Raw genomic sequence first — 25,357 nt, forward strand, 5'->3', positions numbered from 1 at the left:
TGGCATCTGTTGACTGACAAACCAAACTGCTGTCTATTCTCTCTCTGTGTAATGAGCCATTAGATGATCAGTTGTCTGATCGGAAGTGATTCAAGTTGCAGTTCTGCCCAGCATTTGAACCCGGGGTCTCCCAGTTACCTACTGTATTGACACAAATGTATATGGGTCCAAACAATAATCGAAAACCCTCATGGGTTTACGATAAAAAACAAACTTCTATACTTTGCTTGTCACAGTCCTTTTGGCCTTGCCCGTAAGGCCTGTGATTTACATCATGAGTACTCTAAACAAAGACATTTTAATATCCTCAAAGTCCATAGACTCGCCTGGCAAACGATTAACGTCAAGTGCTCTAAAAAATAAATAATATAAATCACACCCATGTGAAGTGAGGGGCGCTCTTATCATCGTATACATCATCATGACATAAAATAGACACTAAGGCGATTTGCTCAGATACTGATGTAAAATTCTCCAGTCATTGTCAATGGGAATTAAAAAATAATAATAATCAATGTCATTTCCGAAAGACAGACGTCGGAAAAAGAATGAAACAAGCATATCTGTACCCTCACCCCTATTATCCGTTGTTATTATTTTTGTTTCTCTGTGACAACCTTGCGGCCGTTGTTTGCGTTTGTCTCCGACGTGCTTTCGTTGGTTCAATCACTGTGTGTTGTTGTGTAGCTCCAGTTAGCTCATATAACATTAGCCGCTACTCTAGGGTTGTAAGGCGCTCTGGGTTAACACTTCCACTATGCGGCCTTCAGAGTATGGGTTCAGACTCGGGGCAGCTAATCACGGCTAGGTCGTCAAAGCCAAACCGATCGAATGTAGCTCAGGTTTCACCTAACAAAAAATAAAAGACAAGTTCATCCAGACATGCCCCGACGATCATCCCCCTCCACCCGCCAGACATTTCTATAAGCAGGTCTCTTTCCGGGGATTTCCAGCGGCTTTCTGGCCCAGCCGGTGTTCCTTCCACACATCTGCAGAGAAGGAGGGAGGGATCAAAGGCTGAAGGTATATATGTGTCCGGATCTGGAGAAAAGGGCGTCATGGAGGCAATTGTGAAGTCCAGCAAATTAACTAAATAGGTTTGGTTTTGGATTGGTTTTATCATATCATCTGCAGTTACTGTTTCAGCTGTAGATCACCACCAATAGGTTTGGCTGGTGAGGGGTGAAGATAACATTTAGGGCTGGTGAGGGGTGGACATAACAATCCATTGTTCACACCCCTTTACTGACTGCCAGTAGTGTGGGATAATGTGTTTTCCACATAAAGATTAAATGAAAATAAGTTATCAATTAAAAACAAGTTTTGGTGGACAAAGTACTCATCCTCTTACTTACTTGATTGACAGTATAGAGTATACTGTGATGTTGGGTCCCCACATGTTTTGTTGTCGATGACAATTTAAGGACGTCTAAGACCTTGTAGGGCTGTCAAAATTAGTGAGTTAACCAAGTTAATTAAATTGTGAAATTAATCAGATTTAAAAAAAATATATATCCATGCTTGGATTTCCCCACACAGTTGTATCTGACATCGACTGGGCCGACAAATGTTGCTCATATCTCTGAATCTGTGTCGCTATCCATGGTTTTGATCAGAATGGCAATGTTCTGTCCTCATTTCTGACTTCAGATCCGATGTGACAGTGCAAGGTAGTGGAAGATGTATGCCTCCCGGGTTGGGGGGTTAATGGAAGGCGGGGCTTTTTAGAGTGAAATCTGCCCTTCTGCTTGGCACTCTAGCGCCATTATCCTGAAATAAATTGTAGTCAAAAAGTAGTCAACTGGCAGGTGTGGGGATGCCATGGCAATCAATTGGCTGAGTACAGGTGTGGGGACTTATTGTTAGGTCCACTGGCGGAGCCTGACCAGAGCCTTTTGTGGCGGTTCTGGGCAACTGACATCCAACCGACTCAAGGCCGGGCACTGCACTCCATGAGGTGGTGTGGAACGTGAGCGTCAAATTTGAAGTCGGCGGGGTAAAAAAAAAACAAGAGTTCAATAGCAGACCTTGCGCTAGATCTCTTCTTCAATCGTGCGAAAATGTACATCTCTTCTAGATATTGTGAAAAGTAAGTCCCATGTATATATATTTTTTTTAATTTTGTATTATTTTATACACATTATCAATAGAATTCGGTAAAAAACGGCTAGGGCGGAACTCTCCTTTAACATTTTGGCAACCGGCTTTGGAGTCACGACTAGAGGTGTGAATCTGATTCGACTGCCATCACATACACACTACCTATAGCAACCCACTTTCTGTGAGGTCCACACAATGGTGGGCTTCCGCAGAAACTCGTCGACCACAGATCCAAGTAGCTCATCCATGTAGATTCCGGTGTGTGCATACGCGCAGCGCGCGCTATAGGACATCATTTGTACGTGACCCTTCACATTACGTTCTTTCCGAGCCTGGACTGAAAGTTCATATAGCTTCTGTCCCATGTGATACGGGACAACACGGTCGTCTTCTGCGTGAAGCAGCAGGAGAGGACTGGACAAAGCCTTTACATTTTTATCGTTAGCAAACACTATGTTGTTCCTGTCTAAGATTTTCCACACTAGTCGCTCAAAACCTGGAAGGAATTTGTACAGCTTATAGAGAGGATGGTGAGTTACGACTTCCCCGATGCTTGTGTACGGAGCTTCAAGAATGACAGCGTCTACAAGTGACCCTTGTTCTTGCACTTTCAGTGCAGCGTTGGTTGCCACCCCAGTACCGAGGGAATGTCCCCACAGACACACCAGACCACCGTTGCTGTGTTGCTTTGCCCACCGGTACAGGCAGAGGGCGTCGGTGGTCATGCCAGCCTCACTGGGCGCCCCACTGGAATCGCCGAAACCTCTGTAGTCTAACGAGAGCACGTGAAACCCTGCCGTGCTTAGCTTCTGCACCAGCCCTACCCTGTTGGTGCCCGCCCTGGTGCCCGCGTTGCCGTGAAGGTAGACGATAACAGGCCGGCCGTCTCCCAGCGCCTCCCTGTACCAGTCTGGGCCTTTCCCGGGGGCCTCTTCCCACTGGCTCATGGGAAGTGTATGCCAGACACCCACCGTGACCCCCTCCTCAGTCGTAAGGTAGAGGTTGCAGGTGTTTTTCAGGATCCTCTCGGGCCTGCCGAGGTCCACCAACCGTCCCCCAGGAAACTTGAGGATATGTAAATATACTAAATCTCCCAGTATCCACGGGAACAGGTAGAGAAGGCCGGGAAAAGAAAAATACAATAAGACAATAAACAACAAGGGGGTCATTCTTGTCTGTATTAAACTTTTCCTCTTCCAAAGGTGGACAAAGAAACTGGCTTTACCCGTTGAGACGGGGGCCGCTGCGGTGACGTCTGACTAGACCCGTAACTAAGATGTATTGTCCAGTGGAAGCTATAGAGGATGACTTTGGTTCAATGTCAAAGAGAGGGCAAGTTGCCGTGCTACTACTCCCTGTTCGCTGATCTACGGGGAAGAGTGTGAACGTCAATGCGTTTGACTTTTCTTATACTGCACTCTCTGTGATGATATCTCGCTGATGTCACGATGGTTTCCGTATTTAGACTATCCAACTTGCTCACCCAGCGCATACTCCCTTTTGCCCTGTCTTCCATGGTTTTAATGACGTCACTCGTGGGCCCTTTTACTTCAATGTCATGAAAGTCGTGTCTTGCATGTGCAGTAAGTGTAGTCTATAGTCTATACCTCTGTGCCCAAGAGTTGAGCCCATTGGTCAAAGCCGTTTCCGCTCGTTCATGAAGAGTTTGGCAAAAATGGGCCTCCTGGTATAGGCTAGTCCTATAACTACCCTCGGTACCCAGGCTTTTATTTCTGTTCGCATTCGGCTCAAAAATGTAACCTGGGGAAACCCATTGGAAGATCTGGCACAGGAAGCCCACTTTGTTGTTATTTTGCTAACCAATAACAGTGCAGAGTTTTTGGGTGCAGTACTTAGTTTAGACAGTTTTTGGTTTAGACTAGTCATTGGTTAGACCAGTCATTAGTCCTACAACTACAACCTATCTCAAACCCTCACCCTAAACCCAACCTCCCACGGGGCAGCACACCTAAACCTAACCTTAACCCATGTCTAACCAATGACTAGTCTAAACCTAACCTTAACCCATGTATAGTCTAAACTAAGTATGCACCCTTCTTTAGCACACCCAATAGTAACAGAATCAAAATCTTTACCATCTACCATGACTAATTCTACAATGTAATATACAGTATGATTGTGCGATATGTGGGTAGATAAGCATGTGTGACGATGTACAGTATATGTAGATATATTGTATGTTCTGTAATGTGCATTTTCGATGATCAGCATATGTTCAAATGGCCAAAATGTATATAGGGCTTTAAGGGCTAAAGTGGGTATAATGCACATATTCTTTTAATAATAATCAGAATCTACAAAGTAGCCAGCCAGTAACTAACATTTTCAAATAAATGTAGTGGAGTAAAAGTGCAATATATAGAGTTGCCTATAGTCTGAGATGTAGTGGAGTAGCAGCAAAAATATACGAAATTGCAAATACTCTGTATGTACTTAGTTACTTCACACGAGTGGCAGGGGAGCCATGCAGCGCAGAGCGAGGGGGGACTGGAAGGAAGGCTGCGTGCTCTGGGGAGAACAGTGTGTTCCTTTACGCTGCACTAAAGCTCTCTCTCTCTCTCTCTCTCTCTCTCTCTCTCTCTCTCTCTCTCTCTCCTCCCCAGCTTTCTCATTGCCTCTCTGTCTCTCACCTCTACTTTCCATCCTACCTTACTTATCTTACTCTTGTTCTTTCCTGTCTGTCTGTCTGTCTGTCTTACTTATCTTACTCTTGTTCTTTCCTGTCTGTCTGTCTGTCTGTCTGTCTGTCTGTCAATGTCTCTCTCTCTCTCTCTCTCTCACCTCACATGAACCTCGTTGCTATGCTAGCGTAGAAACGCTGTAGTAAACTCCCAGGCTGCTCCCAGCCTCCCACTCACTCTCACACACTCAGACGCTGCTGTCTGACTCTGTGTGCGCGCGAGCGCGTGTGTGCGCGAGCGCATGCGTGCACAGGGCTTTCGTTCTTGACAAGAGAGATTTTGTGTCGAAGCAAGTCACTGAACCCCTACAGTACCTGCTACTGATGAGCAGGTATAGCAGGCACCAGCCTTGCCTTGCAATCTCACCATAGATATATCACCATACAGAGGCCACAATACCATATATATCCATATATAGATATTAAACGTTCATTCAAAATTATGACCATGTTGCACAAATACAATGAAGCACTAGCATTGAATGCACCACTAGTGTGTGTGTGTGTGTGTGTGTGTGTGTGTGTGTGTGTGTGTGTGTGTGTGTGTGTGTGTGTGTGTGTGTGTGTGTGTGTGTCTGTGTGTGTGTGTGTGTGTGTGTGTGTGTGTGTGTGTGTGTGTGAGAGAATGTGTTTAGTTTTTTATGACTGGCAACTACATTAACAATATTTATAAGCGACTTTGCAGAAAAACAAGCCCAAAGTCTCTTTATCGCCTGAGTGTTAGATCGACAAAGCTCGGAACGCAGCGCAAAGCAACACATTGATGCTTTTGTGTGCTTTTGATCAAGTAGGGCAAAAACACACAAAGAGTTCAAATATAGAGATGAGCACAGATGTAACAAGCTGATCACGACACAGCAGCAAAATAATCTGTGTGGCTGGTGAGAAAAGAATATATGTTAATTCCCCGTGCTTGGCAGGAAGCCAGCCGTGGCAGCCCTGGTTCTATACTGGTGAGGAGATGGCGGGGCGGATCACAGGAATATTTGGAACGAAGGTCCCAAAAAACCGTCTTGGTTCGGGTCTGGTTAGTGAACGGGGAGTGGGTAAGTGCAAGCGTGGGAGGACTGTGGGTTTGGGGTGTGCAGCCAGAGAGAGAGAGAGAGAGAGAGAGAGACAGAGACAGAGACAGACAGGCTCATCCAGCCACCGGCTACAGTGTCCAGGCATCAGATTTTGTGCAATCTGCAATCATTGCAAATAGACTGCTGTGCAGCGTCCGTAATAAGCATTTTGCAAGCTCGCAGCACAGTGACAATTTGCACATAAGTACAACCCGTCCGGGCGATGTGGGCCGGCTATTTTCAACCGGTGGCTGGCTGGCTGGCTGCTCGCATATAGGGGGAGGGGGGTGGGGTATACATTTCTAAAGACTCCTGAAAGGGAATAATGAACATGGTATTTGATTTATTTGATTTGCACAACATAACATATACCTACTGTAGATCCAGACTATACGGCATGGACTTATATGTACATCTTTCAACACGTAATGCTGCATCGGACTTCGTGAGAGTTGCGAGATATTTGAATGCTGCCTTCGGGTATATATACGGCCATGAGAAATGGAGGCCTTTGCATTTCTTTCACCCATAGTACAGCATGCTGTATATCGGTCCCTATACTCCCTATATGATGTCTGTGTTTGCACGTGCCTGGAGAAGGACAGGGAGAGGCTGAAATGAACTGATGGATAAGCAGGCGGATGCAAAAACTAAACTTGTGAGGTGGCAGCATTGCACAGACCTTGCGCTGGCGCCCAAAACTCCCAATTCGCGCTCGGGCACACGACAAAAACAGCCATCAACAAGAGCCTATATGTGAGCTCATAGGGAGGCTGTTTTCGATGTGCGACGCAATTGCACGACTGAAGTTAAATTCCAAAGTTTTGTTGACCAGGAGTCCGCCAGCCAGGGATATGTACATATCATGGCTTTTCTGTTTTCAGTAGGAATGTCCCGATCACTCCCGATCCAATCATTTGATTTTGAGTAGCTGACGATACCGATTCCTCCCCGATATTTATATATATATATATATATTTAAAACGTGATCGGATCGGGACATCCCTTTCAATCCACGTTACATTTCATAGTCACGTGAGCTTTACTGAAGATTTGCGATTTTCGGCGGGATGTTTTCCCCAGATTCCCCCAACGGCTGTACGCCGTTGCCATACCTGACATACAGTACGTACTGCAACCCAGGCGTGCAAAAGAAATCAAGTATTACAACATCAAGGCTCAAAATACACAAAGAATGAGAGAGAGAGAGAGAGAGAGAGAGAGAGAGAGGAAGGTCCCATGAGGAGAACACGGGACAGGAACTGCCAAGCCGGGCTACAGTGAAAACATACAATTAGTCGCGTTCTACTTATGTGTTCAGCAGAGAAGCCCAGCGATTGTAGGTGTGTGCTCTCAAATAGCGGCATCCACAACTATCATCTGCCATAATGGCCGGTGGTGCCGAGCCAGATCTGGCAGCGCGCGGGGGCCTAATATAACCCTGGCGCGGTTAAAAATAACACTGTGCCCGAGTGCATGCCGTGTGTGTGCGCGTGCGCTGGCTGGATATAAATAACAAGCAAGCGGCATGGGAGCGCTTCCCCTCCCCACCCTCGCTGCTGCAGCTGAACGGTACAGTAGGCTCGGCTCGTGGGTAAGAAAAAACTAAAGTGTGTGTGTGAGAGGGATGGGGGTTCTGGGGGACGGGACTCTACAGTATGTCACCAGTATCACATACTCGCACGCACGCACACACACACACACACACACACACACGCGCATGCATGCACGCACGCACGCATGCACGCACGCACACACACACACACACGGCATGACCCTGCAGTATCAAGAAAGAATGTGACAACTCCCCCCCCCCCCCTGTCTTAAGGACAAAGACAACGAGATGCCTGGTGACAGCAAGGTGTGTGTGTGTGTGTGTGTGTGTGTGTGTGTGTGTGTGTGTGTGTGTGCGTGCGTGCACACACACACACAGGCAGGGCAGAGTGCATTTCGTTGCAGTCGGGCAGTAACCTTGTAATCTCCATATTTCAACTTTTGCTGTTGTTTTGGGAAATAAAATGCCCTATACTTCATCGTACAAAAGTGCCGTGCAAAAGTAGTGCAAAACATAAGTTATATTAGAAATGTGTCTGTGGGTTTTATAAATATTGAACCAATTAAAACCAGTGTGACTAAATAATAGCCATCCAATTGGAACACAGGTTCGTCCCCGTCCCCCCTTCCAAAAAGGTTTTGGACATGCAAGGTTTCCACGAGAGAGAGAGAGAGAGAGAGAGAGAGAGAGAGAGAGAGAGGCTGTTCGATGTACTGGACTTCATATAATGTCGGGCCACATGTCCATGCGTAACACCACACACCACAGAAATATGTTAATACAAGCCATACTGTGGCGTTTGACCCGATTTAATAGGCTACCCGTCCTGCTCTGCGACAAATATAGCCGCGCTACAATAATAGCCACCGGACAAAAATAACCTGCGGTTGGACCAAAAACTCAGCGCCATGCAGTACCGGAGTCAAAGTATAGGATAGACCTGGTCAAATGTTACTCCGCTAAAAGAGAGAGGTGCTCTGGCAAATTTTACTTTAGTTAAAGGACTTAAAAGGACGAGGTTACCCATTTAAATACTTAAAAGGACCACTTCACCACTTTTCAACCTATCTTCATATAATAGGTCCTCACTAATAATCATGAAAAAAGGGCGCAAATTTTTCCTACTCGGTCTGTGTCTCATAGGAGGGCTGTGGGCAGTTCAGAATCCGTCTTCCAGTGACATCATCGATGGGGAATACAAGCTAATAGAAACTGCAGGCTTTCTAGTCCTGAAAAGTTGCAATGCGAAAATGGAAGCCATCGTTCTCACGATAATGAAAATCTAAACATTTTTGTAAAAAAATCTTGTTTAAAAAAGAATTCTGCCTAATGATGATGTCACTGGAAGACGGTTTCTAAACTGCCCACAGCCCTGAGACACAGACTGAGTAGGAAATAATTGTGCCATTTTATCATGATTATTAGTGAGGACCTATTATATGAAGATAGGTTGAAAAGTGGTGAAGTGGTACTTTAAAAAGGACGAGGTTTCTGAACTGTCGACATAAAAACTTTAACAAATCACACCTGTGTGAAGTGAGGGGCGCTCTTATCATCATATTATCGTCATCTCATTCCGGGCAATCACAATTTGCGTCCTCACTTTTGTCTTCAATGTTTGAGTTTACACAAAACTGGCCATTCGTTGTCAATGGCATTCAATGTTCGTGTTTGGACAAACACTCAAAACTGTCCATTCGTTGTCAATGGCATTCAATGTTCGCGTTTTGGACAAACACTCAAAACTGGCCATTCATTGTCCATGACATTCAATCATGGTTGTGTTAGGACAATGTTTGTGTTTACACAAACCCTCAAAGCTGGGCATAGGAGGGGCTAGCGCCCCTCAACAATTTACCTTATTATCATGCGCATTAGTGAGCACCAATTATATGAAGATGGGTTGAAATGGTCACCTGATACAGACCTGTGTGTGTGTGTGTGTGTGTGTGTGTGTGTGTGTGTGTGTGTGTGTGTGTGTGTGTGTGTGTGTGTGTGTGTGTGTGTGTGTGTGTGTGTGTGTGTGTGTGTGTGTGTGTGAAGAAGTAGGTCGAAGTAGAAGATCTGTTGAGATCTGAGGCAAAGCCATCCAAGGCATTCATGCGTCCATAACACGATTGCGTTGTAAACTCAGCTGGGCTATTTTCTCTGGCTGTTCTCCCCAGAATAGAGCAGCGGAGCGATGACATCATGGCGTGACATCAGGACTCCGCTAGAAAATAATATTTATAAGCAAATGTATGAGCTGAATAATGGATGATGATTGGTTCACACACTCTTGTTGTCTTTTTGTAAAATTGGACACCTTGTAAATGAGGGTCTGGTCAGAGCTTGTGGCTTTAGTGCCACATGATACCGGAGGCTGCAAATGTCACGCGCACACGCGCACGCACGCACACACACACACACACACACACACGTGTCACCCTTTGCGGCACACGGCCGAGGCAGGAATGTTTATGACAAGGCTGGCCTTGGCGCTCTGCCCAAACCTCTGTACCCCCCCCCCTCCCCTCTTCTAACCCTTCCCTCTGCCTCTCTCATCTCCCACATCAAAAGAATGGGCTCTCCTTCCAAAAGTAGAGTGAGAGTGAGAGTGAGAGAGGCAAAAAGAGGCAAAAAAATAACCCTGCGTTTCCATCAAGTCTCTCCATTCTCACCTATACTGTCCACCTCCTGAAGAGCACGACGTGACACGATATTGCTGCATAGTTAGCTTTTGAGCGGCACTAACCCCGGCTGCAACGTCTGGCTTTCACAAAATGATCATCATGTCACCAAAATAAATACATCATGACAAAACACGAGTGTGAAGTGAGATTTGGGGTGTTTATATGGTCAAATTGTCATGATTTTGAATGTCTTCATAGTAATATTTTAATATTATTACCAATGGCATCTTGTTTTGCCCTCCCCCAACTCTGGGGGGAGGGGGGCGTAAAAAGTTTAAACAATTTTTGTATGCCGTTTTTGACTATGCTATATGCTATATGTGACTTGAAAAATGTATAAAGAAAAAAAAGTCCATGCGGGCTACATCCAGCGTATACGATGGCGTGTATGTCACTTAACTGCGTGTGTGTGCGTGCGTGCGACCCAGTCCTCCACTGTTTACTCATCCAGAATGATAGTGTCGTCCCGACCGGGGGAGTGTGTGTGTTTACAGCTAAATAGCGGCGTTCTGTCTGCTCGTGTTTCAATAGACACAATTCTTGTTTTATTATTACTGTTTACAGCTACTGTTAGAAGTAGTAAAAGGTGTGTGTGTGTGTGTGTGTGTGTGTGTGTGTGTGTGTGTGTGTGTGTGTGTGTGTGTGTGTGTGTGTGTGTGTGTGGAAAGACAGACAGACAGACAGACAGACAGACAGACAGACAGACAGACAGACAGACAGACAGACAGACAGACAGACAGACAGACAGACAGACAGACAGACAGACAGACAGACAGACAGACAGACAGACAGACAGACAGACAGACAGACAGACAGACAGACAGACAGACAGACAGACAGGTTTGATTAAGATACATAGTATACCGTCGGGCAGAAACCTTGTATCTCCATGCATAATTATTTCAACTTTTTAAAAAGTAGTGAAAATAGTTTCCCAGGTTGTAGATTGTACATCGGCTATTCGGCTTATTAAAACGCACATCCAACCTTGATCCAGCTCTCAAGGGATGTTGACCGCTGACTGCTGACCGGCACAGATACTTTCCCTGTTTAAATTACTTCTCAATATATGGGGAATATTATATCATATATTATACACATGCAGATGCATGCATGCACGGATTGTATTCTCAGCTGCTTATATACACCCAGGCCTTCGCACGCACACACACACACACACACACACACACACACACACACGCACACACACACACACACACACTAAGCCAAAAGGTATGCACAATGGGCTCCAATCCAAAAAAAACAATTCCATATCATATGCTATAGCCTTCAGCCTTTAAGCCTGTGTGTGTGTGTGTGTGTGTGTGTGTGTGTGTGTGTGTGTGTGGGGGGGGGGGGGGGGTCTCAGGGCTTAGAGCGCTCCAATCCTATTGGACAGACTTACATTTCCCCATGCAGCCTGAGTGGAAACCGTGGGGTCTTAAAGCCAGCCAGGGTCACTGAGGGGACAGACCTGAGATGACCGCAGCATGGTCACTGAGGGGACAGACCTGAGATGACCGCAGCATGGTCACTGAGGGGACAGACCTGAGATGACCACAGCATGGTCACTGAGGGGACAGACCTGAGATGACCGCAGCATGGTCACTGAGGGGAGGACAGACCTGAGATGACCGCAGCATGGTCACTGAGGGGACAGACCTGAGATGACCACAGCATGGTCACTGAGGGGACAGACCTGAGATGACCGCAGCATGGTCACTGAGGGGACAGACCTGAGATGACCACAGCATGGTCACTGAGGGGAGGACAGACCTGAGATGACCACAGCATGGTCACTGAGGGGAGGACAGACCTGAGATGACCGCAGCATGGTCACTGAGGGGAGGACAGACCTGAGATGACCGCAGCATGGTCACTGAGGGGACAGACCTGAGATGACCGCAGCATGGTCACTGAGGGGAGGACAGACCTGAGATGACCGCAGCATGGTCACTGTGGGGACAGATCTGAGATGACCGCAGCATGGTCACTGAGGGGACAGACCTGAGATGACCACAGCATGGTCACTGAGGGGAGGACAGACCTGAGATGACCACAGCATGGTCACTGAGGGGACAGACCTGAGATGACCGCAGCATGGTCACTGAGGGGACAGACCTGAGATGACCGCAGCATGGTCACTGAGGGGACAGACCTGAGATGACCACAGCATGGTCACTGAGGGGACAGACCTGAGATGACCACAGCATGGTCACTGAGGGGACAGACCTGAGATGACCACAGCATGGTCACTGAGGGGACAGACCTGAGATGACCGCAGCATGGTCACTGAGGGGACAGACCTGAGATGACCGCAGCATGGTCACTGAGGGGACAGACCTGAGATGATCCATGGTCCAACCAGCTCCATTAAAACTAGAGATGCAAAGTATAGTGAAAACAGACTCTTGGAAAAAGTACATTTATTGCTTGTTTGAATACTTTATTAACAGGCTTTGGGCAAAGCCCCTATAGGGCCTATAGGATTGTTTCCGCATTGTGGTCCTCTGTATACTGTAATATCAGAATTGGTCAGAATTGGTATAGGCAGATATGACCCTGCAAATAATTGGAGATCGGGAAACCAAAAATGCCTCATGAAATCACTACTTCTCACAAGAATAGCAGATGTACAAGCTTGCAGTAGTAGCGCGGCACAAAGTGACATTGCTATTTTTGAATACCCAATGCTTAGATCTAAAATGACACAGACACGTTCATGGGTTGGAACTCATTTACTGCCACAGTTTCTCTAGATTGTGTGTGTGTGTGTGTGTGTGTGTGTGTGTGTGTGCGTGCCTGTGTGTGTGCGTGTGTGTGTGTGTGTGTGTGTGTGTGGCGCAGGCAGACAGTAAGCTGCATGGTCTGTGTGTAATGATGCCATGCATTCCGAAGACGCGCCGTTTGAGGGAGGGAGGTCTGTGACTGACTGTCTGCCTTTTACTAAACATCCCATTCCTCCATCTTTCTCTCCCTCTCTTTGTTTGCTTTATTCCGTTTTTTGCTCCTTTGCGGTGTCTGACTGTCCCATGTATGTGTGCGTGTGTGTGTGTGTGTGTGTGTGTGTGTGTGTGTGTGTGTGTGTGCAAGTAGTGTTGTGTCTGGGTGCAGACAGTGTACTGTGCTCTCTCTTGGGAGGTATGTACTGTATGGGAGTAAGAGAGAGTGAGCGAAGAGAAGAGAAGAGAAGAGAAGAGAAGAGAAGAGAAGAGAAGAATTTGGGGCAGTTCAGTCTGCACAATAAAACTTCTCAGTACTGTATATATAAATCCATCCGTTTGTTAACTCTGAGTGTACAAATGTAACCAAATGGACCTGTAAGGGTCCCACTCTCAGAGAGGGAGAGGTTGCGACAGAGCGGTAGGAGTTTGTGCTGTTGGTCGCAGTAATGTTTAATTTATAACGCTAATAACCGCAAGCTTGAAAAATGTCTCCATAGCAAATGAGACTCCATTGCAGCCAGGAGGCATGAGTCACACGCATGCACGCACACACGCGCAAATACATACAGACAGATAGATGCAGATAGACCCACGGCAAATAAATAAAAAGAGTAGACAATTATGTTTATCCCCAATTTAGACGTTATTCCTTTCCACACACGTCTGTGTTGTCATATCTGACGCAAAGCATTGTGATCTTGTATAGATCGACTATTTTCAAATGGCCGAAGGGCATGTATACTTCCAATGTAGGGGAGGATGGGGGAAGATGAACCACATTTTACTTAAGTTGTCCTGGAAGCAAGGCAAAATGAGATGGCAGTCAAATCTAATGATCTACACATATTTCAGGATGTCCTCTATCAATTGAAATGATGAGTAAGCAGCTATGACAAAGGGCCATGAAAATATGACCTTTAAAAAAAAAAAAAAAAAGTGGCTCAATTTGCCCCAGGTAAGGGGTAAGTTGATCCAAAATTGAACCACATGATATTTTAATGTAAAGAGCTTAAACTTGAACAGATAATGTATTCACGTATTGAAAAAAATTTAATAACAGTTTTCCCTTTTGCAAATAGTCTTATTTATCTGTTTATTTATTATTTAAACAATATAAAGACAATTAAATAAAGCTTGTTATTCAGAACCTTATAATATTTGCAATATTGTTAATACAATATAGCAAATTTGCAAACATTTGCAAACATCCAAATTAAAGGTCATTCAGTATAATTCGAGTAGCTAATACTTAATACAAAAATATGAATGGTGATTCACATTAAGAAAATTGGCTCAATTTATTGGTTCAACTTGCCCCATGGCCACTTTTTGACAAAACATGGCTAGCTTAATGCTCCAGGCTAATGTTTAGCTACATGATTCACATGGGTTTTATACATTGGTATATCACCAACATGCATGATATATAAGTTTAGACCTGGGTGCTTTTGCTTTAATATAAAAATGATTATTCCAGAAAAGTTTATTTTTTTACTTTGACCAGCAAAAAACACTTTTTTGTGTATAAATGTACTTTCCACTTTGTCCATGTGTCTCTCATCTTCACAGTCAGGTTGAAATGGTGGGTGTGTCCTGATTTTGAGGTCACATGACAACTCATGTGTGTAGTTTTAAAGATACAGGGGGTGGTTCAACTTACCCGATGGTTCATCTTCCCCCATCCTCCCCTATTATGTTTTCTAATAATAATCAAAATCTACAAATTATATGTCTCTGTCTAAATGCAGTGGAGTAGCAGTAAAAGTACAGAAAAATTGTATAAAAAAGTATAAAAAAATATATATATACCTCAAAAATGTACTTAAGTCGAGTATCTGCATGAGTAAATGTAGTTTGGTTCCTTTTACACCACTGGTAGTGAACAGTGACCCCTGGGGACTTCACATAACCCGAGGGCATCCTCCAGCGTCCCGTCCCCTCCGTTTACCGCAACGCACTCACATTATCGCAAGAGTACGTTTTACTGTTACAGCTGATTGATTGATTGATTGAAATCTTTATTAACAGTTTGTAGAATTTACAGTACATTTTAAGCACAAACTCAATACAAAGACTGTCAACTGTGAGTGGACGACCCAATTAAGCATTACACTTGTTTACAACAGGGTCCACATTGTTCAATTCATCAAATGATCAGACTCAATGTGACACAGCTTTGTGTCAACTCGCTTGCTGCTCTGCAGCAGTGTTGATTTAGATTTAGTCGTAGTCGTTGGAATAAAGTGCAATTTAGAGGAGAGGAGAGGAGAGGAGAGTCTGGCCTACTTTAGTGTGTCCTGGATGCAGCAGCGGCAGTGTAACGTTAGTTAGCAGCAGACAAGAGGGTGGACTTAATGGGAAGGTAACGATCACCTGGACACAACATGCAGCGGATAAATGGGTCAGCAGCATGCCATGCAGCAAGGGGAGGGAGGGAGACAGAGAGACAGAGAGAGAGAGAGAGACAGAGAGACAGAGAGACAGAGAGAGAGAGGGGAGGGGGGCTGCCGGGGGGTGGTGGGAGGAAAAGAGGGACGGATTGGCCAAAGGGAAGGAGGGTGGAGAGAGAACTCATTGAACCTTCATATAGTCTGGAGCATTGATATGGAGAGAAACTGCTGTGTGGAATAACCAGATATACTTGTTACACACATCACTACATGCTCAATATGTTGTCACATTTACACATCTATCTTGGTCTGAATTGGACAATATGGGCTTGAAGGGAACAAGTCTGTCTGTCCGTCTGTCTACTTTCATGCTGTGGCATGACAGACCCCAATCTCAAAGGGGAGAGACACACTGGGGCGCTCTCTCTCTACTGTGTGTGTGTGTGTGTGTGTATATATATATATATATATATATATAATATATATATATATATATATATATATATATAAAACCATGATGTAACATTATAAAGATATATATTAGATTTTGGGATAAATATTAAATGTGACATTTAGATAGCCCAGCATTTCAGACGGAGTCACTACTTCACTTTGAAGCTGGAAAAGGATAATATCCTCGCCTTCCCCCTCCCCTCCCCTCTCCTCCACTAGTGTAAACTCACAAACCACGCTCAAATGAACAAAGTGTTATTTTTTTGGAAAAAGAGATGTTGCATAATGGAGTTGGGATTGAATAAACACAGTCACACACACACACACACACACACACACACACACACACACACACACACACACACACACACACACACACACACACACACACACACACACACACACACACACACACACACACACACACACACACACACACACACACACACACACACACACACACACACACACACACACACACACACACACACACACACACACACACACACAGTGATTTACATGTGAGTGTAATCACATCAGTGAAAGTAAGTAAGCGCAACAATGCATTGGTTATGGGCATGCACATACTTTCAAACACACCTGTGCACTATGTGCATACAAGTGTGCACTATGTGCGTACACGTGTGTTTGTGTGTGTGTGCGGGCTGGTGTTCTCACCATTAATTGGACAGTTCAGAATAGCAGCTCAGGGGACTCCCAGCCATGGCTCTGATGTGTGGGTTCACACAACAAGAAGACACCGACTGTGTGACTGAGATGATTGGCTCCGGATCAGAGCAACCCTTCACGTTTTAATTTACAACACAGGCTCAGGGAACATTACTCTCTGCTCTGCTCGTGTGTGTGCGCGTGTGTGTGTGTGTGTGTGTGTGTGTGTGTGTGTGTGTGTGTGTGTGTCCCTTTGTGTGTTCTCACACATATAAGTGTCTGTCAATTAGCATGGCAAATAAAATACATCTGATATGAAAAGTACAGTATGGGAGATTTACAGAGAAAGAGAGAGAGAGAGAGAGAGAGAGAGAGAGAGAGAGCAGCAGTGTAACAGAGCCTTCAAAGGACAGGCGTGTCCTGTGACACACATTATTGACTGACTGTTGCCTCGAGCACCGACATGTTGACTGGCTGGCTGACTGATTGACTGACTGTTGCCTCGAGCACCGACATGTTGACTGGCTGGCTGACTGATTGACTGACTGACTGATGCCTCGGGCACTGACACGTTTTACTGACTGGCTGGCTGACTGACTGATTGACTGACTGTTGCCTCGGGCACTGACATGTTGACTGGCTGGCTGTTGCCTCGGGCACTAACACGTTGGCTGGCTGGCTGGCTGGCTGACTGACTGACTGACTGACTGGCTGACTGGCTGACTGACTGACTGACTGGCTGACTGGCTGACTGACTGACTGACTGGCTGTTGCCTTGGGCACTAACACGTTGGCTGGCTGGCTGGCTGGCTGGCTGGCTGACTGACTGACTGACTGGCTGACTGGCTGACTGACTGACTGACTGGCTGTTGCCTTGGGCACTAACACGTTGGCTGGCTGGCTGGCTGGCTGACTGACTGACTGACTGACTGGCTGACTGACTGACTGACTGGCTGGCTGTTGCCTTGGGCACTAACACGTTGGCTGGCTGGCTGGCTGGCTGACTGACTGACTGACTGACTGACTGGCTGACTGACTGACTGACTGACTGGCTGTTGCCTTGGGCACTAACACGTTGGCTGGCTGGCTGGCTGGCTGGCTGGCTGGCTGACTGACTGACTGACTGACTGGCTGTTGCCTCGGGCACTAACACGTTGGCTGGCTGGCTGGCTGACTGACTGACTGACTGACTGACTGGCTGTTGCCTTGGGCACTAACACGTTGGCTGGCTGGCGGGCTGGCTGACTGGCTGACTGACTGACTGGCTGGCTGTTGCCTTGGGCACTGACACGCTGGCTGGCTGTTGCCTTGGGCACTGACACGCTGGCTGGCTGGCTAGATGGATCCCTTTAAGTCAGGGGATTTCAACAGATTTCTACCAAGGGACAACCATCCTAAGCGACCTCTGGACCACCACGGGTGGGTCCATCATAGACCCACCTGACACAATAGTGGTTGGGGTTCATGCACCATTTAGTGTCCTAAACAAAGTCTGTAGACTTGGCTGGCTCTAAAGTGTTCTAAATAAACATTAAAGTCCGTAGACTTGCCTGGCTCTAAAGTGCTCTAAACAAACATTAAAGTCCATAGACTTGGCTGGCTCTAAAGTTCTTTAACCCATTCTGACCGGGCACCCATTTTGGTGTCAGCATCATGTTATGCTTTAGCTATTTAAAAATAGCAGATCTACAAGCTCATATCGCGCCACCGAGTGGCGCGATACGAGCTTGTAGGTCTGCTATTTTTGAAAAATCGAAGAGCGACTGACATTTTTTTAATCTGATCTCAGGTCAGAATAGGTTCATCAGACCCAGTGTTTGTCCGGCGGAAACCTCGTATGAATCTGATCTCAGGTCAGAATGGGTTAAGCAAACATTAAAGTCCATAGACTTGGCTGGCTCTAAACAAACATTGTAATGTCCTCAAAGTCCATAGACTTGGCTGGCAAACGATTTATGTTATAAGTGCTCTAGTCTAAACTAACATTAAAAATCCCATAGACTGGGACTGCCTGCCATATGACATAATCTCCAAAAGCCATGCATTGGAGCGGCTAGCGTCCCTCAAAAAAAGGAATATAACTTAAAAAAGAAATACATGATTTTCTGAATGCATGGCCTGCAGGGACCATACCACCGATCAGACAAGATCAGAGGCTGGCAGGGCACTGCATCAGGCACCCAGAACTGGTGGGGAGAAAACTGACATTGTGGGAACAACCCATGCATTTCATTCAAATAACTGATTTTTTTTACTCATTATAGTTGGTTTAAATGGGTTGATTTAGAGTCAGACTAGTTAAGGTTTTCTTTTCATCTCATCTTAAAGCTGAGATGGGCACATCACAGCTTTAATTGTTGTAGATTTTTTCTCTCACTTCACCAAGCTTATTATATTCAACTAGGCCCAAGCTGCATTACTCTGGGTCGGTTGGAATGTCAAGATGGTGTGTTCTAAGTTTGTAAACAGAAGAACATGTTCTGCGCAGTGCTGGGGTCTCCCCCACACTGAGGGGACTCCATACATCAACACATCTGTCTGTTGAAACAAATGAGGCCAGTTATACAACTGTTGCAATTTGCAAATAAATCAGGGGGGGGGGGGGCAACAGAAACAAGCTCAATCAAAGATCAATGACAAGACACACATATAGCTGCAAGCAGGGATAAGGTACAGGTGAAGAAAGCACAACAACGCCTCTACTTCTTGAGAAGACTCAAGAAAGCTGGCATGGGCCCCAAAGTCCTAAAAGCTTTCTACAGAGGCACCACAGAGAGCATCCTGACTGGCTGCTGCACCGACCTCAACCCCAAAGCAATGCAGAGGGTTGTGCGGACAGTCGAACGCATCAGCGGATGTGATTAGTAGGGTTCTAGGGGGTTCATATGGCCCCAGCATGTCTGAAGAAAGAAAGAAAGAAAGAAAGAAAGAAAGAAAGAAAGAAAGAAAGAAAGAAAGAAAGAAAGAAAGAAAGAAAGAAAGAAAGAAAGAAAGAAAGAATATAGGCCTACATAGAGACATTGCCACCATGCCAGTCGTGAACCAATACAGCCACCCTGTCACAACTCAACAAACCTCAGCAACCACAACAAACACCTATACTGTTTATCAGTCTTCAATTGAAAATTTACATTTGGAATTGATGTCTGTTTATAAAACCCCAAACCTATAGCTCGAACCAAAAGGAAATAGCAAATTCACTAATGGGATTATTGAGTGATCAAGAGCCACATACTATAGTATACAACACACCTTTAACGGCAGATACAGCACAACATACAAACTGTAGATTCACATCAGAATTCAATTCCAGAGCCAGAAACAGTTGAACATGTTTCATTGCCACCCAGCCATTGGGTCCCAAAATGATAGTAAATCAGCTTGAATCAAACTAGTGTACACACAGCATACAACACAAGCAGCAAGGAAGCAAAAAAAAAGGTTCCTACCTTGAGTCGTCAGTTCATCATTGTGTAAGTGATGGATGGTGGAACCCATGGATAGTTAGACCCTCCAGCTCTCTCTCTCTAGTTCATGATGAGCGCTCCAGCGGTGTCTCCAGTCATCTCCATCCTCCATACAGTAGTAGGCTACAGTAGATGGCCAGTATACTTTCCTCCCAGTATCAATGGCACCGACCAGCCTCATTCTCCTGGCTGCCAGTCAGAGATTTAGGGCAGGCTCTAGGCGGGTCCAGCATTCACAGCATGTCACAGGAGAATGGACTCAGGGCTGAGAAGAAGCTCAAGCTTGGGGGTCTGGTCTGGTGTACATGGCTCGTGTACCTGTGGAGCAGGTTGAGAGACTATAAGCTTTGAGCATAAGTAGTAAGTAAGTATAGGGTAGAAAGAAAATGAGCTGACCAAGAGCCATACTGTACAGTACACTGTAAGCTGTCACAACTCACTAGCAGTAGCCAGGCTATACAGCCGTAGTAGGCCTGTACAGCCTATCCTGTCACAACACAGCCTATACCAGGGGTAGGCAACCTGCGGCTCTAGAGCCACATGTGGCTCTTATAGGCCCTCTCCCGTGGCTCCCAGTATGCAAGTACGAATAAGAGGTTTTCTTTTTATTTTAATTTTTTTGTACATTTAATCATAATGTATTATTGAATTTGTAGTAGGCATAAAGTTATTATTTCATTTTGATATTGCAAAACAATGTTGCCTATACACCAGATAAAAATAAGAATCAAATTTTATGAAGGAAAATAGAAGAATGTATTCATGATAAGACATCTCTGTTTGTTTTCACCACCAATGCTGCTGGCTTACTGGTACAGTATACTTAGCATACAATAAAATGTAATATTGCAAGACCAGAAAAATCACAAATAATTAAAGTTTGCTTCATTAAAGCAAACATATTTTGCGGCTCCAGATAGAATTGTAATATGTGTTTCGACCAAAAATGGCTCTTCTGATAATAAAGGTTGTCTACCCCTGGCCTAGTGTTGTGACAGGACCTATAGACCGATTCACAGAGGGGTGCCCTGGGCGCGGCCATTACTGAGGTGTAATCCATGGAGCAGGTGCTCCGTAGGCCAGGTGTAGCTAATCAGTGCTGCTGCACTCAATGGTACACCTCAGTAATGGCCGCACCCAGGAAACCCTCTGTGAATCGGTCTATAGTATACGATACTATACGTAGGCCTACGTATGATGTTGTGGGGGCTTTTGGACATGCCAGGACTAGGGTAGGCTTAGCCCCTCTCGGAACCCTCCATAAAGCTTTTCTGAAATGTTGATGTCGCTTTATTGTAGGGTCCCTGTTCATAACTATATTTTCGTATGGGAATTTTGGAACGCGGCCATAAATATGCTCTCTAACATCGTATCTGCGGCATTTGACGGCCTTTTTTAGTTTAAGTTATTCTGAATTCGTGAACTATAAGTACCTATACAAACCGCTGCGAATATCTCCTGTGGTGCGGAAGCCGTTAAATATTTTGTTTGACCGATTTGGTCGCTTTATTTCTTCTTGTTTGTTTACTGTTTATTGTACCGCCTCCCGGTGTGCGGTTGGCTTGTGCAGCTACGTCCCTGCCTCTGATCTGCTCTGTCATAGCTATAGCGCCACTAGCTAGCCAGATAGGCGGTACAATGAGGTGTCAATAAACAAGGAAGGAAGAGAAGAATCAAAGCGACCAAATCGGTCAAACAAAGATTAAAAATACTTAACGGCTTCCGCGCCACAGGAGATATTCGCAGCGGCATGTATGGGTACTTATACTTCACATATTCAGAAGCCCTCACATGAAAAAATTTCGTCAAAGAGCACAGACAGGCGTTATCCATGTTGTTTATGTTTTATGTATGTCCGCGTACCAGGTGGCAGGATACTGCTGGAACAGGACTCAATGGTCTGTGTCGTCAAAAATGTCAGAAACTTCAGTACCATTGGGTTCTGCTTGGAGGCTAGGGTAGGCTATGCCTTGAAATAAAATGAGATGTGCAATTCAGGTTGTAACACTTGGTTCAATATCAATTAAACCATCATTGGTAAACAGTTAAGAATGAAGTTTGTGTCATACAATTATTTGGTGCTGTGATACCGCAAACAAAAACATTATTATTATTATTATTATTATGTACGTTTGTTCATTTCACACTCCCCGCTCCCTTTCACTCACGCACATGCAACGCACACACACGCACACGTTCATGCTTAGCATTAGTTAGCGTAGCTATAACTCACTCACCTGCAGAATAAAAGCAAATCGATTATCGACCAAGCAGTTTGTTATGAAGATTGAATGAACTTCTCTTTCAAACTGCCACACACTGACTGAGCAGTTTTCACTTCCGTAGGCTAACAACCCAGGCTACTATACTCCACTCTCAATCCATGAGGTGTAAAGTTAATTGTCTTCAGCTTTGTTTTCATAACTCATCTGCGAAGAATCACGAAGATAATTTGTTTATCTCCCGGAGGATTGCGCGCTTGAAGCCTCATGCATGGTCAGGGCAGAGCCATAGAGTAAGACAGAGTAAGACATTAAGTGGACAGAAAACAGCCGGTCACGTGGCGCGAGCCGATACTATATAGAAGAGCCTGGCCCCATGCAGTGAACGGAGTTGTCGTAACTCTGTCTTACTCTATGGCTCTGGGTCAGGGAGTGTCTACCAATTCACTGTCTACTTTCTAGGCAAGACTCAAGAGGTTAACATTTTGTACGTTTTGCTTTTGGGTGACGGTTTGTGTTCACTTACTAACCCTAACCCTAATAATCACTATATGTCAACCATTACAGAAACTATTACAGAAAGCTTTTCCTTAATCCAATTATGATTAATTTTATACTTAACTTATGCTCTCTTGTAATTCTATTATCCCATAATCCTTATTGCATTTTGTGAACTTGAAGCAATCTTGGCAGAGCTTCCGTAAAGGGGATTCATAAACCTGTCGTGTAAATCCATCCTTAATGTCAGCCACGCTCGCAGTGTCGCTGTAAATTTCAGTGGTGGAAAAAACACTCGCATTTTTTTTACTTAGGCTATGTAAAATACTGCAATATAAGAAATACTCTGTTACAAGTAGTTTAAGTCGAGAATTAAAAATGTGCTTGAGTAAAACTTAGTGCAATAGTATTGGCATCAAACTGTAGGCTACTTTCTTACACCAAAAGAAAGAATTCTCATCAGTGGCGTGCACAGACATTTAGAGGGGCAGGTGCTCAAGTGAAAAAAGGGCACCTTGACTGTGCAGCGCATTTTGGGGCGGGAACGCATTTTGGTGCTTTATAGCTATTGAAAAATAGCAGATCTACAAGCTCGAGTGGCGCGCTACGAGCTTGTAGGTCTGCTATTTTTCTTTAATCGAAGAACCACTGACATAGAAACATGGGGGCCTAAATAATATAGTAGAAGCGTTTTTTTTATCAAGATTTGATTAATGTCACCATGGTCCACACACTCTAGCATCCCCTAGTGTCTATCTGTGCACGCCACTGCTTACACCAAAAGAAAGAATTCTCATTATGCAGAATGTTCTGCAACCTCACAATCCGTCGCCTCACAACGCATTGAGAGCTTGTAGATATTTTCAAGTGGCCGGAATGTATATATAGGGCTGAAGTGTAGACCTATGTTTTGTAATAATAATCAAAACGTAACTTTAATAACTAGTGTTGTTTTCTTCCCTTTTTAAAGATGGGGTGCCGTGATATTTTTCCATCCTAAAACATGATCATCAGATATTATTATTATTATTGTAGGAAGATTAAAAAAAAGTGTACAGTATTAGTTAAAATGATGTTGTTTTTATGTGGACACGCCCACCAGTTCATTAAATATCCCTGGTTTGCCTGGTGAGTGGTGATGGGTGGTGATCCACCTGAACTGAAGCCACACCCACAGTTGTTGTTGTATGACAAAGGGGGAGGGGTTAGGGGAGGGGATGATGTTGTGATGTTACTATATCACCGTTTTTTTTTCCATTGGCACCTTTCAGCCTCCAGGCAGGAAGAAACCCTAAATACATACTTTACATTCTTGAGGAAAGAATAATAATAATGAAGGTCAATGTGTTGTTGTTTTCTCCTCTCTCTCTCTCTCTCTCTCTCTCTCTCTCTCTCTCTCTCTCTCTCTCTCTCTCTCTCTCTCTCTCTCTCTCTCTCTCTCTCTCTCTCTCTCTCTGTCTCAGGTGGTGGGAGCCTATGTGTAGGCCTATGTGTAGTGTGTAGGCCTATGTGGGTAAAGTGTTGGTGTGAATGAATGTGTAACGTGTAAGGTGAGTACGGGGTGGACGGAAGTGGCTCGAGGAGGCCATGAATAATGGACGCTATGCAGCAGGAGGGATTTCACACACACACACGCACGCACGCATACACACACACACACACACACTGCGTCATGTAATGAGGTCGACTGAGCAAAGGACTGAATGAAAGAGTGAACCCGTGTTGATTTCATCGACTAAAACTATTTCACTGACGAAAACTAAATTGAAACAAAACAAAAACTAAGAGGATGTCTAAAACGGGAAGCACCCTATGATCCGACGGACCATTGCTCCGAGGGAGCATTGGTCCGAGGTGCGCTGGGGGTCGGGAGAGGGTTGGGGTTAGGTTTAGGTGTCTGCCCCTATCTACAAGCTCACAAAGCTCTCGCTTTGTGAGCTTGTAGATATATTATATTGCTATATTCAGAGTCTGATTAGACTGGCTATTTTCAGCATGCAACAAAGTCAAGAAATTGGCACTAAAATTGGTAAAAATCAGGCACTTCGAAACCTGCCAAGTGCCAATATACATTATACATGTTAGTCGACAAAATCAACTGTATACTAAAATCTTGATATTGAAAATGATATTTAGTCGACTAAAACTAGTTGACTGACAGTCAGTCAGTCGGACTGATTTCCACACGACACGACAGCAACGGAAATGGGTTTTGGCTCATCAGCAGATTTTAACGGCAAACATCGTGTCATTTGTGTCTCCTGTATGAGTCACTATCATGTGGCCAATGAGTTCACTCTCCTGATTGGATAAGACCTGAAAATGAATTATCTTTTTCCTAAAGAGCCGGAGAGAAGGGAAAAGCCCTGTTAGTGAGCAAACACTCTATAGTGACTATAGGATTATATAGAGCTATTTAACACTATGTAAACAAGGCTAAATGAACAGTGAGTAATGAGACACTGTTATGAGACATTATGTGTGACTGTATTTGCCATGAGGCACGTGCACACATAGACATCAAAGGGACCTTCATGCATGGCCTGCCCTTTTACCCATCTGTCAAAGTTTGCCCTCTCCAGACCATGAATGAACCATTTACTATGGTGAAATAAATGCAC

At 44.9% G+C, this 25,357-nt stretch overlaps 1 protein-coding gene across 1 annotated transcript in view; it reads right to left on the bottom strand.

The window, feature by feature from the left end:
* The window catches only part of LOC310879757 (lysophosphatidylserine lipase ABHD12-like), a gene marked incomplete at both ends in the record, with an annotated part of 119,568 nt that extends 116,299 nt beyond the window's left edge, over positions 1 to 3,269 (bottom strand). Inside the window, one exon of the mRNA XM_083794587.1 lies at positions 2,420 to 3,269. Within this exon, the coding sequence (XP_083650713.1) occupies positions 2,420 to 3,269 (850 nt within the window). The remainder of the gene's footprint in view (positions 1 to 2,419) is intronic.
* Positions 3,270 to 25,357: the final 22,088 nt, after the last annotated feature.

The sequence above is a fragment of the Protomyctophum parallelum genome (genome assembly GCF_964188405.1).
Source record: "Protomyctophum parallelum genome assembly, chromosome: 22".
Classification (NCBI taxonomy): domain Eukaryota; kingdom Metazoa; phylum Chordata; class Actinopteri; order Myctophiformes; family Myctophidae; genus Protomyctophum; species Protomyctophum parallelum.